General features: G+C 41.1%; 1 protein-coding gene across 1 annotated transcript in view; it reads left to right on the forward strand.

Moving 5' to 3' along the window:
- The window catches only part of LOC307064928 (phosphatidylinositol 3,4,5-trisphosphate 3-phosphatase TPTE2-like), a gene marked incomplete at both ends in the record, with an annotated part of 87,620 nt that overhangs the window by 52,882 nt on the left and 18,026 nt on the right, over positions 1-16,712 (forward strand). Inside the window, 3 exons of the mRNA XM_079721635.1 lie at positions 6,565-6,626; positions 8,314-8,394; positions 11,699-11,804. Coding sequence (XP_079577761.1) covers positions 6,565-6,626; positions 8,314-8,394; positions 11,699-11,804 — 249 coding nt within the window. The remainder of the gene's footprint in view (positions 1-6,564; positions 6,627-8,313; positions 8,395-11,698; positions 11,805-16,712) is intronic.

Consider the following 16,712-nt stretch of genomic DNA (forward strand, 5'->3'; position numbering starts at 1 on the left):
TTGTTAACGTTTTTTAATATTAGCGTGAAGACTAAAGGAAGGGAAGGAAAGAGGGAGGAAGGGGGGAGGAAAGGAAGAAAGAGTAAAGAAGAGAAGAAAGTAGGGATAGAAGAACTGAGGAAGGTTACGTGTGTTTTCCCTTGTTTATTGACTCTTTGTGTTTCTTCATTTTTGATTTGCCAAAATACAAACACTGTTTAACTTTCGAAACCATCAGAGCACTTTTCATTTTATTTAAGGTTGTTCTTAAACTTTGTGAGGACCTTTTAAAGTTAAGAGTGTCAACAGCAATGCCATTTGAAAGACCCAAAATTAGACTGCAGTTTTTACAGTGTAATGATACATAGAAGTTGATTTTGGTGGGGGGAAAATGGGGGTGGTGGGAAAGCCAGTTGTCAATTCAACCAATTTAACTTGAGTCAGGTTTTCTCTCATTCACATTTAGGCTTTTAATAATCATCTAGGCATATTTCACAATGTTTGACAAATAAGGAATTATGGTTTTGTTGGGCTGTGAAACAGTTTTTTATATTAAATTCCAGGAAAACACACTTTAAAACTGCCTTCTGTAATTGAGTAGAATAAAGTTTGAGTCTTATTTGAAAAGTCGTTTCAAGCTCATGAGTTAGTAGGCAAGTTCCATCTTTAGTTCCACAGGTCAAAATATTCTGTATGTATGGCCATTTACAATATTGTGCCTAAATGAAGAATACAGAGGTTGAACCACGTGGAACTGCCTTTCTTTGGACCATCTTTTACTTTAAAAAAAGGCCATTTAATATGGCTCAACCAAAATATTATAATCTAAGAGTTGGCTTTAGTTTTCTTTTAATCAGGTTAATTCCTTGCTTAAAGGAGGACCTTCATTTCAAATTTAATTTTTTTTTTCTGAGAGCAGACTTCCATTATTCTGTGTTCATGTGTGTTTCATTGCTTTTCCTTTAGGATTGTTTGGAAGGCTAGTGTTCAGTTGGTCTGTACCAGAGCAGCTCCTTTTTTCAAGTTTTCATTCATCTTGGTTTTGCTTCTTTTTGTTGGTTGATGTCTGCACATTACCAGTGATATCATGATAGCCCAAATATTTTGTTATTGATTTTATAGGACTTCTTTAAATAATCTGGGTGCTAATTTTTTGTTAGCAGTTTATATTGCAAATATCTTCTTCCACTGTGTTGTCTTTTAAATTTGATTATGATTTATTTTGTCATATAGAAGGTTTTAATTTTTAATGTAGTGAAGTTTATCAATATTCTGTGTGTGCGTGGTTCGTGCATTTTGGTCATGTTTAAGAAATCCACCCATACACTGAGGTGGTGAAGATATTCTCCTTATAAAATAGTAAAGTTTTGCTTTGTACATTTAGGTCTTTAATTGGAATTTGGGGAGGGAGATTTTTTTTCCATACGGATAGACAATTGTCCTAAAACCATCTATTACATGCTCATGTAGTCCCCATCAACTTGTAGTCCCTTCTCAGTCATATACCAAGTTTCCATACGCATTTGGGACTGTCTGTGAATTTTCTATACCACACTCTTGTAATTTTTATAGCTTTATAATATATCTTGATAAAGACAGAAATCTCTTGACTCTTTGTATATTTAATTTTAGAATTATTTGATCAAGTTCTACATGAAAATATATTTGGGATTTTGATTGGAACTGCATTGAATCTATAGATGAATTCAGAAGCATGGAGAACTTTGCACTATTGAGCTGTACATGAATAGTTTTCTATTTATTTGAATCATCTGATCTTTCAATAATATTTTATACTTCTCTTCATGATGGTCTTGTATATCTTTTGTTAAATTCATCCCAAGACACATTGCTACTGCAAAAGGAAGCTTTTTTCTATTACATTTGGATTGGTTCCAATTTTTACTATTATAATGCTGCTATGAAATACATTTTTCTTGTTGCACATGTGCCCACATTTCTGTTGAGTGTAGACCTTGGACTAAAATTGTTTTGTCTTAGGATAATGAATCTCAAACTTTCATAAATGATGTCATCTGTTTTCCAAAACAGTTGACAATTTACACTCCACTGGCATTGCATGAAAGTTCCAAGTATTCCACATCCTTAAGCAACACTTGGATTTCTCAGTCATTTTATTTTTAGCTGTTGGGTGGGTGTGTAGTTGTATCTCATTATGGCTTTCATTTGCATTTCTATGGTTACTAATAAGATTGAGAACGTTTTCATAGGTTTATTATGATATCCTTGGATATTCTTTTTTGTGAAGTATCTGTTTAATTTCCTTGTCTATTTTTCTCCTGGATTGTTTGCTTTTTTCCAATTGACTTGTAGGAATTCATTATATATTCTCCATTTCAACTCTGTGGTTTGTTATATGTATTATACAGTATTCCAAGATACCTTTTCTGCTGTGTGATTTGCCATTTCTCTCTGAGTATCTTTTGGTTAACAGCACTTCTTTTCTAACATAGTCAGTGTACATTGTTCTTTGTCTTCCTAAGGTTAGTGTTGTGTGTCCTAATGAAGAAATCTTTCCCTGAGTTTAAAAAGACATAGTCCTATATTATCTTATATAAGTTTTATTTCGTTTGGAATTGATTTATGTGTGTGGTGTGAGGAAGGGGTCAAGTTTTATCATTTTCCATATGGCTGTCTAATTGTTTCAGCACACTGATTTCATTTCCTTGCCGTTCTGCAGGACATGGGTCTGTTTCTGAACTTTCTAATCTGTTCATTGCTTTTTCATCTATCTGTGTGCTAGTAGCACAACTCACTTACTTGTCTTAGCTTTCTAATAAGTCCTGATTTCCCTTAAAGGGAGTCCACTCATCTTGTTCTTCACAGTTGTTTGTGTTTTTTAGGCCATCTACATTTCCGTATACATTTTGGAATCAGCTAGTCAAGTTACACACACACACACACACACACACACACACACATATCACACACACCACACAGCCCTGATGGAACTTTGGTATTTCATTGAAGCTGTAGATAGAGGGGAATTGAAATCTTTACAATACTGAGTTTTCCAATCCATGAATGGAAATATCCACTCACGTAGTTAAGTCTTCTTCAATCTCTCTTTATAATGCCTTTTCATTTTCTGCATAGAAAGCTTGTATATGTGTGGTTAGATTTATTCCTAGATATTTGATATTTTGATATTTTAACTATTATAAATTATATCCCTTGGAAATTTTTATGTCCTAAATGGTTTTTTTTGATGCTCTAAATGCAGTTGATTTTACTAACCTTGCAATCAGCAAACAACTAAATTCTTTCATTAATTCTATTAACTTGTCTGTACATTCTTTTGAATTTTATGGCACATGATGATACCCTATGAAATAATGAACTAAATTCTTCCTTTTCAATCCTTTTTTTCCCTAGCACTGGCTAGAACCTTTGGTACAGTGTTGAATTATATGGGATGATCGCAGGAATCCTTGTTCTCCTGCTCTGAAAGGAAAAGCTTTCAGCATCTCATCAATTACTTTACGGTGTGTGTCAGTGTTAGATATTCTCTATCAGATTAAGACATTCCTTTAATTTGCTAAGAGTTTTTATAATGAATGAATGTTGAATTTTATTGGAAGCTTTTTCTGTGTCTTTAAAATAATATGATTTCTTACCTTCATTCTATTAATCTGGTTGATTACATTGATCATAAAGTAGGAAACTAACCTTGAATTCCTGGAATAAACACAATTTTCTTGTGCTCTATTATTTTTTTAATAAATTGCTGGATTCTGTTTGCTAATATTTTCTTAAGGGTTTTTGTATCTATGTCATGAGTAAGAGTGACTATAGTTTTCAAATTTTGGCTTCATAAACCAAAATTAAGTTGTACTTACTCTTTTTTTTTTAAGTCTCTGGATGAGTTTGTATAAGTTGACGTTTTTTTTCCTTACATGTAAGGTAGAATTCAGTCATAAAGCAACATTGGCCTCAGTGGGGGAATTGGCCTTAGTTTCTCTGTGGGGAAGTTTTTAAAGTATGGCTCAATTTCTTTATTAGATATGGGATTATTTATAATTTTATTTCTTCTGCACATTTTGGGTATTTTCCCAAGCACTTGTTCATTTTATCTAAATTTTCAAATGTCTTGGCATCAAATTGTCTTAAAATATCTTATTCTAATGTCTACAGTGGTGTTCCCTTTTTCATTCCTCACATTGCTATTTTTGGTGCCCTCTCTCTTTTTTCTTTTGATTAGTCTCACCAGGAATTTACTACTTTTATTAGTCCTTTCAAAGTACCAAGTGTTTTGGCCTTACTGATCTTCCCTATTATTTGTTTTTTATTTCATCATTTCCTTTAGTGTTTCCTTTCTTCCACTTTCTTTGGTTTAATTTGCTGTCTTTTTCCTAACTTCTTGAGATGGATGCTTAACCCAGATTTTCAGCCTTTCTCTTTTCTAGTGAGCGTTTAAGGCTATAAATTTCCCTCTAAGAATAGATTTAGCTTCATCACACAAGTTTTTATGTATATTCATTATTATTTAGTTCAGAATATTTTCTAATTTCCATTGTGCTTGTTTCTTAGACTCATGGGTTCTATAGAAATATACTGTCTTATTTTCAAACATGGGGATTTTGTAATTATCTTCTAGTTATTCATTTCTGGTTGTATTGCATTGTGGTCAGAGAACATACGCATTTTTTTAGTTCTTTGAGACTTATTTAGACTTGCTTTATCGCCCAGAATTTGGTCAATTTTATCAAATGTTTTCTGTGCATTTGAAAATAAAGTGTATTATGCGTTGTCCTGAACAGTGTTCTCTATGTGCCCATTAGGTTGTTTGTTAATTGTTTTATTCAAATCTTCTATATCCTTACTGATATTTTATTTTGGTTTGCTTGAATTCTTTGCAGCATAATTCCTTCCTCCCACCCCCGCCATTTGCTTGGAAGTCATATACTCTTTTTATATTCCTTAGAAATTTCTCTAAAGGTTTCAACTGACATCCCTTATTTAGCTATCAGTTTTTGCTTTTTTCGTAGTGTTGACCTTGTATCTTCCTGAACTCGTTCATTAGTTTTAGGGGTTAGCCTATAGATTTACTTGGACTTTTCTAGTCTGCAAATAATGAGAGTTTGTTTCTTCTGTTTTTATCCCTATACATTTTTTCTTTTCTTACAATACTGGCTAAGCCATGTAGTAAATAGAAGCAGTGAATAGTGGACATTTTGTTTAGTTCCTGGCTTGAAGAGGAATGTTATCATCATTTCATCATTAATATGATATACCTGGTAGGTATTTTGGTAGATTCCTTTCATCATAGTTAAAAACTTAAAACCTTTGTCCAGTAGCAAAAGTTTAGTGAATGAATATATGATTATGTTTTAAGTTAAAATACTGAAGACAGGTGTAAATCATTTTAATGATTCCTTGCATACCTGACTTGACTGGATGAGAGGGCATCTACTTTGTCTGTGGTTGTGCTTATCCATAGCCACTGGGACATGAATCTGCAAGTTTTTTTTCAAATGGGAATATATAAGGGCTGTAAAGACTCAGAGATGTCCTCCAGAATTGAAATGTTAACCATCCATACTAGAGAGCTAGAGAGCTAGATTGTTAATGGTCAGTAGCCTCCTTTAGCAAGAAGCTTTTACTTATCAGAGCACAGGGTGGTACAAAGTCCTCTTTGAAAGTACTTGGCTTAGAATATTGTTTTTCAAACTATGGGTTGCAAAATAAATTTAGTGGTTCATGTTTTTAAAAGGATAGAATAGAAAATAGAGTGCATCTTAAGGTAAAAGGATAAGTTTGGAATTACATAAAATAAAGTTCAGCATATACTGGCTAAGACAAAAGCTACAGATCATTGTAGAAAGAATAGATGCAATGTACTTTTTAACTCACATTTCGTATGGCAGGACAAAAATATAAATTGGAAAGAAACCATGAGACTTTGAGGATAAAATGACATGAAATCAAGGATTTCCTTTAACATGCTGGTGGGGGGGCTGGGGTGCGTGTAGAGAGGGGGAGGGAAAGAAGGATGAGGGAAGAAAAGGAAGAAACAAGTCTAACAATCAATCTGATAATTATCGAATCTGGGGAACAGGTATATGGGGGCTCATTATTCTGTTCTTTCTACTTTAAGATGTGTTGTAGCATAAAAAACACTGTAACTAAAATGGAAGGAATAATAGGTATGGCAAATGCTCCGTGGTGTTTTGGGTTCTGTCCATGTTTGATCTTTTATAGTTTCTTTTATTTACATTAGTAGGAAAGCAGGGTGTGTAATTAGCTCTTAACTGGTAGGTATCTCTTTAGCTTTAGAGTCCTGGAGCAGAGCTCATTGCCTCTGCCTGTTACTGCAGCCTCCAGGGGTCAAGACTCAGAACAACATACACGTGCACATCCATGCACACAATTAGCACAGAACTCCAGGTAGAAGCTCAGAGCAAGCAGTGTAAGGGCTTTGTCTATCTCTGAATTGAAATATTTTGAGCCAGCACTTTCAGAGTGGAAGAAAATCAATCCAAAATGAACTCTAAATACTTGTGAGCATAGTTATATAGCAAGTACTGCCATGAGCAATGGTTCATGAACTAACTTCTTTTCTAGGAAGAACTGGAACTATGGTCTGTGCCTACCTTCTTGCCAGTGAAATATTTGCAACCGCAGAGGTATGAAAGATGCTCCTACCAATGCTGTCTTAGGCTGATTGAATCTGCTAGCTCTGAAACCTCATTGGTGGGATGGTAACATGATTCCTGAGTCATGGTACTTAATGGAGTTGTAATTGGAGAGGTGATTATTAGAAAGCCTGGTTTGGATACTTTCTGGTTTAACTGGCACTAGTTAGTAACTGACCTCAGGGCCTCTTTGGGACGGGATGGAGGGTGAGGTCAGTGAGACGCTCACCTTGGACACAAAATTTAAGGGAATGCCAAAAATCTCAGTAATTAAGTTAAATAATATTCCAGTGCAGCATTGAAAAAATCTAAGTTAATGCCAAAAAATCCATCGTGGATACAATATGAATATTTTAAATAAAGACAGGACACAACAGAGTCCAGATTAATGTGAAATGAGTGAGGTCAAGTTGTGAAAGTGCAAAAAAACCCTCAGCAATACAGAAGCTTGACTTGCCTCCCCCAGACCCAGAACTGCTCTGACATAATCCCACCAGCTCCAGGCCTTCCTCCTTTCTCACGAGAATAAGAAGAAGATGGGTTAGGGAAATTTTCTAAAGGACCTTGAACATCCTTGCAAGTGCTAGGGAGGTAAAAGGCATCGTTTTCCAACTCGGAACAAAGTCTCTCTTGGATGTTATATCTTTGCACAGTCAACATCTGTGGGACCTGTGCCCTCTGGAAATTCCTGAGAAGACAGGATGTGCTGTTGCTATGTCTTAAAGAAGGGTTCCCACTCTGTTTCTGCCGCGATCTCACTGAAAAGTCACCTCTTAGAGGGCACGCTGTCAGCCACTCTGCTTCCCTCTCAGCCTGCAGCCCAGATAAGAGACGCTGGGGGTTCTGATCTGGGCCCAGCACCCTGATTCCACCATCTTCTTTATTTCAAATTTGAGACACACAGGTTAGGAAAATGGATGCTCTAGGACAGTGTTTTTCACACTATGGATCAGTTTATCAGTGAGTTGTGAAATCAACTTATTGGGTTGTCACTCGCATTTTTTAAATAAAATGGAATCGATTAGAATAGGAAGTATCAAAAGGTAAGTATTGTTTGTGAAACTTGTTTCAGTTCTCTGTGTGTGTGAGAGAGGGAGTGCGTGTGTATGTGTGTGTGTGTATCTCCCAGGTTTATGAATGTGGATTGTAGCTTTAAAAATAAAAAGTTTGAGGGACCTCTCTGGAGGTCCAGTGGTCAGGACTGCACGCTTTCACTGCCGAGGGTTGAGTCCCTGGTCAGGGAACTAAGATCCCGTAAGTTGTGTGGCATGGGCAAAATCAGTAAATATATAAAGTTTGCAGGCTGTTGGTCTGGAGCCCTAGACAGAGCCAGAGGCCAGTGCTCAGGCCTTTGCTGTCTCTGACAGGCTGCATGCATCTCCATGGCAGGTCACTTGGTTTTCCTTTGGTCCTAATCTTCTCCATCTGTAAACTAGAAAGATAGGAAGAAGGACCAGATTATCTCCAAAGTCTTCCAGCTCTAAAGTTGCCCGTCTTTATGCATCTTTGAATGAGAGTAGGCCTTGATGTGGCTTTGTTAATTCTGTTATTTCGGGTATAGCCTCTGCCCAAAGACCGCTGACTTAAGGAAATCATGTGGCCTTAGAAACTTCAAAATGCCTTATACAGGAAAGGGACGTGCAGATGACCCATGATTGGACTGTCCCCTTTTTTATAGGACAGCCTTAATTATTTTGGAGAACGACGAACGGATAAATCCATCAGCAGTAAACATCAGGGAGTAGAAACTCCTTCTCAGGTAAGTGTTCTTTCTTTGAAAGGGGTCACTCTCGGTAATTAGGTTAAGATTGGCATCTGTTACCTGGTTTCATTTTAGACTCCCTTCCTTGGGTGATTCCTTAGGTGATCTTCCCCTTGGGTGATCTTCCCCTTGGGTGGTCTTCTCCTTGGGTGCCCCGTGACAGGCCTTGATCCCTTCCATAGGCCAGGAGCCCTGCCTCAGGTGTTGCTTGGCTTTGCAAGCACTGAGGTCTCCCCAGAGCACCCTGCTTTCCATTTTATTTGGTTATTGTTTGCAGAGTTCAGGAGTTGATTCCCTTCCCAAGGTAGGAAGGTCCGATTCCTAAGGTTTCAGACCCCTGAAGATGATCTGAAGTCACTAGCCTTTTATTTCCATGTAAAGAGGAACTGAGTCTTTCACAAACCCCTATTAGGGCAATTCAGCCCTTGTAGAATATTGTGTGTGTGTTTGTGTGTGCGTGCACGCATGGGCGTGCACATGTGTAAGGGAGAGACAGACAGTGACAGAAAAAGACAGAGACAGAGTCGGTGGGAGGGGGGCTGCACTTCAAAAGAGAAAGGAAAGGGAAAAGTAACATTTTTCAAAAACCTATTTTATACTAGACACTATTGTACTTTTACATATATTGTCTCATTTAATACTCAGACAACCCATGTGACTCATATGTTATTTTTTTTTCCCCTTTTAAAACATTTTATCATGGACTTTTTCATAAAAAGTCAAGACAGTCATACAATAAATCCCCTTCTATTCATCACACTGCTTCAGCAATCATTTCGTCATGTGGCCAACCATTCATTCCCTCCCCACTCTACACAAACACACACACACACACACTTCATTTTCACACTAAACTTGGATTATTTTGAAGGAAATCCCAGACATCAGATCATCTTATCCCCTAAGCATTTTAATGACATCTAACATAAAGACTCTAAAAAAAAAAACCCCTTAAAACCATTGACATATCTAACAATAGTATACCTTAATAGTATCACATGTCTAGTCCTCGTTTAAATTTCCATAATTATCTTAAAATCTTTTTAAAACTTAGTTTGTTTCAGTCAGGATCCAAACAAGGGCACACGTTTCATTTGGTTGCTATGTCTCCTTAAGTCTCTTTTACTTGATAGGTTTCCCACCTCTCTTTTTTTTTCTTCCTTGTAAGTTGTTTTTTGCAGAAACCAGGCCATTTATCCTATAGAGTTTACAACATTCTAGACTTTGTTGAATCCTGCTAAGGGTTTTGCACTCATTATCTAATATAATATTCTGAATAACGCAATGAGTGGGCACCATTATGATTCCCATGTTATAGACTGGGAAATCGAGGTTCAGGGAAACTAACTGTTTGAACTAAGAACTCAAATGCAGATCTTTCAGACTGCAAAGCCCATTACTTCCCAACCTGTGCACAGCTTCTCATTTGGATTGCCTTTTGTATACGGCCCCTCAAACCCAAGTGAGAGATGGTTGGGAATTCTTAAGTAAATGTGGATGTGGCCATGAAGGAGAGTTTTCTTTGAGTGAAGTGATGAAAGCTGATACCCTTGGCTTAGTTAGCAGAACACTGTAACTGCTGGCTCTAGACATTTCATTTGGGATCAAAGAACTCAGCCTTATCCATTCATACTTTTCTGCCAAACTCAAGCAACACAAGAAAGTAAAAAAGATAGCCATAGGCTATAAGTAATACATCAACTTATTGAAGCCCAGCTCGAATCATGCCATTTCACGCTCAAAATCCGTAATGGCTTCTGACTGCCAATGGCAACAAATATGTTTTAACCTGGCACTGCCAATCTAGATAGGATTTTTCCAACCGCTTCTCCCACTGTGTGCATTCACACGCTCTAAGGCGTTTGGATTGTTTGCCGTTTCCCAGCCTGTTTATACTTTACACCCACGTGCTCACAAGGGCCCCTTGTCCTGGAGTCCCTTTGCCCTCCCAGCCTGAAGTAGTCTCCTGCTTTTTCAGGAGTTCTTATAGCCCTTTGTGTTCCTTTTAGGGACTAAGTTGCTTTACGTTATTTTCCAGCTATTCGAAGTTGTGTCTTCTCTACCCTTTTTGCACGCCCACGTCTTGCCCATCTTTCCACCCTGGCAGCCCGAAGTGCCTCATATAGTATCTCCTTTGTCTGTAGTGAGTGCTTACTAAGTGTATGTTGGTTTTATTAACTTCTGCTACGTGCGCCTGTTGTTTGGGGCTGTAGGGGAAAGAAGCGTGAGAGCTAAAGCAGCTACAGGGCCACGGCAGGTTACAAGCCTTTAGTGGAAGGTCAAGAATCTGGTGGCAGGAGCCAAGGGGACGTTAGATGTAGCTCCTTCAGGCACATCTTCCCTTCCCCATTTCCTCTGCAGTCACGTGAAGGGTCTCTAACTTACTCCAGGACTGGCACACCCTAGGCTGCAGCTGAGTCTCTTCTGATTCACTGGGCTAGCCGTGCAAGGGCCCGGCCTCAGGCTTGAGGGCTGTGTTGGCGAGGCCCCAAGACAGAGTTCCCTGCGTGTGTGGCAGTAATTCTCAGACACCATCCCCTCCTGACCCTGCAGCGTGGCCATTCAATGCACTACATACATTTCATCCACCCCTGAGTTAAGAGCTTGACTGGTCCTTTCCAATGCAGAGGATGGTGGTTAATTTTATTAACACTTCCCAACGGGTGGGGAAGAGTCTATGAACTTTTCATTCCGGTTGATTCTGTACCAGAACTCTTCTTAACTTCTAGAAGAAAAGAGAGCCCTTATGAACAGCTTACCATGGGAGACGGACTAGGCTAAGAGAATCCCCAGGCTTCCTTGCAAACATGGAATTGGGGGAATGGGACGCGGAGAGATGCTCACTGGCTGGGACTAGAGAAGGATGTGAATGTGCTGCTGGCCCATGGAGCTCTCCCCCGAGCTCTTATGTCTTCCCTTCTCTCATGCCGAGGAGGCTACTGCTCCCCAAAGCACAAACCTTCCTTTAACTCAGCCACAATGAAGCTTCTACCCCAGACCGACCTCTCCCACATTTGCAGTTAATGGCATCTTGCTGTCATGTGGTTCTAGCTGTTTTGTTGGTTCTGCTTAGTTGCTCTCTCAGTCCCAGCAGCCTCTAAGCCACACCTGGCTCCTTTCTTGTTCCTTGCCTGTTGCTCTTCATTCAGTATTTGTTTTCTAAGGTAGATATTTAGTCATGAGGCAACAAATGCCTAGTTACATAATGGCACCCAATCAATGTTTCCTTCATCAATTATTTTCCTTAAACAAATCAGGACTTTTTACCTTCACTTAAATCGAGACTTCTTTTGTATTGCAGAACAGATTTGTTGGATATTTTGCAATGGTGAAAAATACCTACAAGTTGACTCTTCCTCCAGTGAAGAAACTCACGATGAAAACAATCATTATTTATTCAATTCGTGGTAAGTGCTTTATGTATAATTGGAGACTTGGCAGGAGGGCCAATGTTCTTGCTATTCGGGAGGGTTTTCTCATGGTTATGTGCAGAGACAACCCCAACGCATAGCTGTCTTTTTGTGTAGCCTCCGGTACAAACCCCTCCCCCTGGAATTGCCCATCAGCCCAGCGCTGCTGTGGCCACGTTACCACTGCTTAGGTGTCCTCTCCCTTCCTTTCCTATCACCAATCTGGGGGGCTCCATCCCCCCTTCCCTTTCTCCTGTTCTCATTGCTGCTCTGGCCTCAGCTCAGGGTGTCCTTTTCAGAGTAGAACCTCCGAGATCAAAGGGAGGGAAGGTCCCCTGAGACCCGGAGACCACTTCTTTCTCACGCCCGTCTCTGGTTCAGGGTTTGTCTTGGGAGATGCATCCCTGTATCATTTTCTCTCCTACTCCTCTCAGAAACCTTTTTTTTCTCTTGTCTCCTGATCGCTCCCTTTCCCCGCCCTCTTCCCCCATCGTCCCCTCTCCCCCAGCAACCCCATCAGGATGTCTTAAATACCCGAACAGCAAATGAATTCTGTTTCCACAAATTCTTTTGCAAATAACTGCTGAGAACCGCTTTGGGCCAGGCCCCCTGCTCGTGTTTCTTTGCCCTTCAGGAGCCCCTGCGTGTAAGCAGAGGAGAGGAAGGTACACAGATGAAGAGCTGACCACAGTGTTGGACAGCTTCCTAGGAGAACAGCACTTAGGTCTTCCCTACCTGAACCTACAGGAACACAAAAAAGGGTTGGGAGAAACCTGGCCTCTGGGGGGCACTCTCTCAGCCCCCTAGCTGTGACCAGTTCTTACCTAGAGTAAAAGTCCTATAAACTTCAAAAGAGCTGACGATGCCTGCTTCGGGAGTGTAAGGAGGAAGAGGGGACCTGCCGTCGCCCCGAGAGGCAGAGATATTGGTCAGATCGTCCACCTCTGGCACTTGAAAGAAAAGGAAGGGAGAGGGATGGGCCTCAAGGCCATGTCTCTATTTCTCTGTCACCCGCCTAGCTTCCCTGTACAGCTCACCCTCAGGGAGGTGGAAACAGGGACCCCTCAGTGTGGAGGGGATGGGGCCTCACTCAGTGCCAGAGGCGCAGCAGGAGGTGATGCTCCTGATTCCCTAAAGCAACAGCCAGCTTGTGGAGCGCGAGGCGCGGTGCTGAGTGCCGGGCCTGTCCTGGGCCTGGCTGCGGGGCGAGGGCGCTGGCGTCCACCCGGACAGCCTGTTGCTTTTAGCCCTCTGAGGAGTCCCGCAAAGTAAGATCTAGACATGTATTTTTTAACGCTTCGTCCAATTATTCAGGAATAAGAGAACCCTTTAGAATATATGTAAAAACTGCATAGTCAAAAAAAAGTACAGTTGTTAGTTAAAATATAAAATGCTTTTTTCCAAATTATTTACATATTTCTCCCTTCTTCTCCAAATGCCCGCATCGCTGCCACTTCTTGGCAGGGGTGAGGAATTGTGAGAGTTACCACGAGCAGATTGCATGGGTTTCTGGCTTCTGGAAAGAAACTTCAGCCCAGCAGCGTGGTTTCTGTGGGAAATTTTGGTGTAGATTTCCAAACAAGCGTCGTGCAGGCAGACCCTGGAAACACAGCCTGTTCCAGCAGGAGGCTGCCTGTGTGTGTAAAGGAGCAACTGTGCGAAGGCTTTGTGGGCTGCAGAGTGCCCTAGGAGGTCCGTTCTGACTGTGACGTGTGTGTGTCACGTATGAGGGACAGGGTTGGAGTGGAGCCTCGCTCAGAACACCATCTGCCTTCGGACATCCCCAGGGTAGAGCCAGGCTTGTCCGGCAGCTGGTGGGTGGGAAGGGACAGCAGTGCCTGGCTCCCCATCGTTTCCTGCAGAAAGTGCAGTGTGAGAGGCCACCCAGGTGGCTGGTGGAGCAGCGTCCTCCTCTAGGTAATTGAAACTCAGCTCTAAAACCAAGTTGGTGGCGTGAGAGCCTGTTTTGTACCTGAGTGTATCCTCTCCCTCAGGGTCCTCTTGGTTAACAGTGGGAATCCAGGCATCCCTCGTTTTATTGCTCTTTGCTTTATTGCGCTTCGCAGACGTTGCACTTGTTCAAAAAAATGAAAGGTTTGTGACAATTCTGAGTTGTCAGATGATGGTGAGTAGTTTTTTTTTTTTTTTTTTTTAGCAATGTGGCAATCAAGTTTTTTTTATTTAATGGTTTGTGTTAGAATTTTATGTATTTATTTATTGGCTGCATTGGGTCTTTGTGGCTGCTCGCGGGCCTTCTGTAGTTGCTACTCTTCGTTGCGGTGCACGGGCTACTCGTTGCGGTGGCTTCTCTTGTTGCGGAGCACCGGCTCTAGGTGCGCGGGCTCAGTAGTTGTGGCTCGTGGGCTTAGTTGCTCTGCGGCACGTGGGATCTTCCTGGGCCAGGGTCGAACCCGTGTCGCCTGCATTGGCGGCGGATTCTTAACCACTGCGCCACCAGGGAAGTCCTGATCAAGTATTTTTTAATGAAGTTATGTACATTTTTTTAGACATAATGCCATTGCACACTAAATAGACTACAGTCTAGTGTAAACATAACTTTTTGTATGCACTGGGAAAGCAAAAAAGTTTGTGTGACTCGCTTTGTTGGGATATTCGCTGTATTGCAGTGGTCTGGAACCGAACACACAGTATCTCCGAGGTAACCCTATAACAGTATCTATACAAACCTCTGTGAGTATTAAACTATTCCAAATGGACAAAAAGGCATTTAGTCTGATGGAGTTTCGATGCATTTCTCTAACGTGAACAATGAAAATAGGAATAGTTTCTCAAACTTCTAAGCTTAAAAATGGTTTTAATAAGTTCTAGCATTTCATATATTGTCCCAGTCTGATATCATATCCGAAGACTGTGAGTTCTGTCTTCATTTTTGAATTTTACTTCACCTCTGTGGAGATACTGTTTAGTTAAAACTGTAAAGTGCAGATCTAGAGAACAGAGGAACTAACACAAATTTATAAGTACTGTAGGTGAAAACTGGTGGAGAATTTTATGGGTTTGGTTTCCTCATCTCAGGCTAACATAAAATAGAGGATTTTAAAAGTCGAATTTGAGATCCTCATAGAGGCTTCCGGACAGAAAGTTGTGCCCTTTGCAGCTGTTCTTACGGTGTGGGCCTCGGCTGGCAGAGCCCACTTAAGAAGGCCTGCCTGGTCCGCCAAAATTCTTGCTGCACCCACGTAAATAAGCAGGCCACAGCCAATGACAGCAGCCTTCTTTTGGAAGAAGAATTATCCCCTTTGAGGGAGATCAAGGTGGCGGAGTAGAAGGACTCTGAGCTTACCTCCCCCCATGAACACATCAAAAATACAACTACCTGTGGAGCTACCTGGAGGCTGGCAGAAAGGCCCTTCTACGGCCCAAGCTTTAAAGAAAAATCCGCATGGAGTCTGGTAGGAAGGGAGGAGAAGTGATCTGGTCGACACCTGCACCCTTGGTGGGGCACCCAGACGTGGAGGGGGGTGTCATGGGCTTGGGGAGCCTCCCTGGGGAGCAAGGGGTTTGAGCCACACATTTGGCATTCCAGCCCTGGGGTCTGACACCAGGAGGATGAGTCCCCTTAGCTGTTTTGAAAGCCAGTGGGGCTCAGCGGAGGCTGTACACCACTGAGCCCTCACTCAGAGAGTGAGTGGTTGCTTATACCCCCATCCTGGCAGACGCAGCAGCCTGAACACTCTGACCAGGGAGAAAGCAGCCTTGGCCAGTGCTCGGTCACTGCCCACATTTAGGAGTGAAACTACTCCAGGCCAGGGACTGACACCGCCAGCGGGAAGGAAACCAGCTCAGCAGTGAGGCACCAACCCCTCCGGCCCTGACCCAGCCTCTAACCAAGGGTGCTCAGTGGGGAAAATGTAAAACCAGCACAGAAGTGCAGCCCCAAACCCTTGAGCCCCTGCTGCATCCCAAACCAAGGTGGAGACGGCCGTGTGTCACACACAGGGTCGCACCTGGCTCCGGCTCTAGCCCCTCCATCTCCAGCCCCGCTTCCCACCAAGGTGCTGGCTGCCACCGCACCCCAGGGGCAGATGGGACCTGTGCTCACTTCTCCCACCAAAGCCACTGAGCATACGCAGACTACATAGTCCTGCACAAGGGCACGCCTTCAAGACTGGGATAGGTAACTGATTCACTTAATTTCATAGAGACAGAGAAAGGTAAACAAAATGAGAAGACAAAGGAGTATGTTTCAAATGGAAGAACAGCAACAAAAAAAAAAACCCCTAAAGAATAATCTTCCTTTGAGATGATGATCACAGCAGACTGTCAGGAAAAAGTGTGATAGATTCTGAAATGGGCAGTGTCTTCTCTAGGCCTACCTCCAGGGTTACCTTCACCTCTCATGGTCTTTAAGCTATTTTACAACTCTAAGTGGTAGAAAACTGATAATAATGCAAATAATTTTTGTACATAAAAATGCAAATAAGTTAGTTGTGTCTAGCAGAATGCAACTGATTATTGACCTGTTTTGTATTTATTTGTAAATTCATTTCATCATTCCTTATCTGCCCATAAATGTGCAGTACTTTGAAACAGCTGTAGCATTTGACTTGTTCCTTAGTAATAAGTTAAAATGTTTGACGTGTTGAAAAATGCATGTACAGGACAGTGCTGTGGTATGCAACAATTTCTATAAAACAAAAGGAGAATATATTTGTTCGTGTGTATATACATATATAAAACCTCTGGTAGAATATATATTCATATTTGATTATATATGCATAAAAAACTAGAAACTAGTAATAGGGGTTATCTGTTTGGGGCTGGAGAACTAAACAGGTGGGAGATAGGGAAAATGGAGACTTTTCACTTCATGCCTTTTATACCTTTTATTTGTAAATCGTGCAAATATACTTAAATTATTTAAAAAGTTTTAAAATGTGTGGG

This window comes from Hyperoodon ampullatus (genome assembly GCF_949752795.1).
Source record: "Hyperoodon ampullatus genome assembly, chromosome: 16".
Classification (NCBI taxonomy): Eukaryota; Metazoa; Chordata; class Mammalia; order Artiodactyla; family Ziphiidae; genus Hyperoodon; species Hyperoodon ampullatus.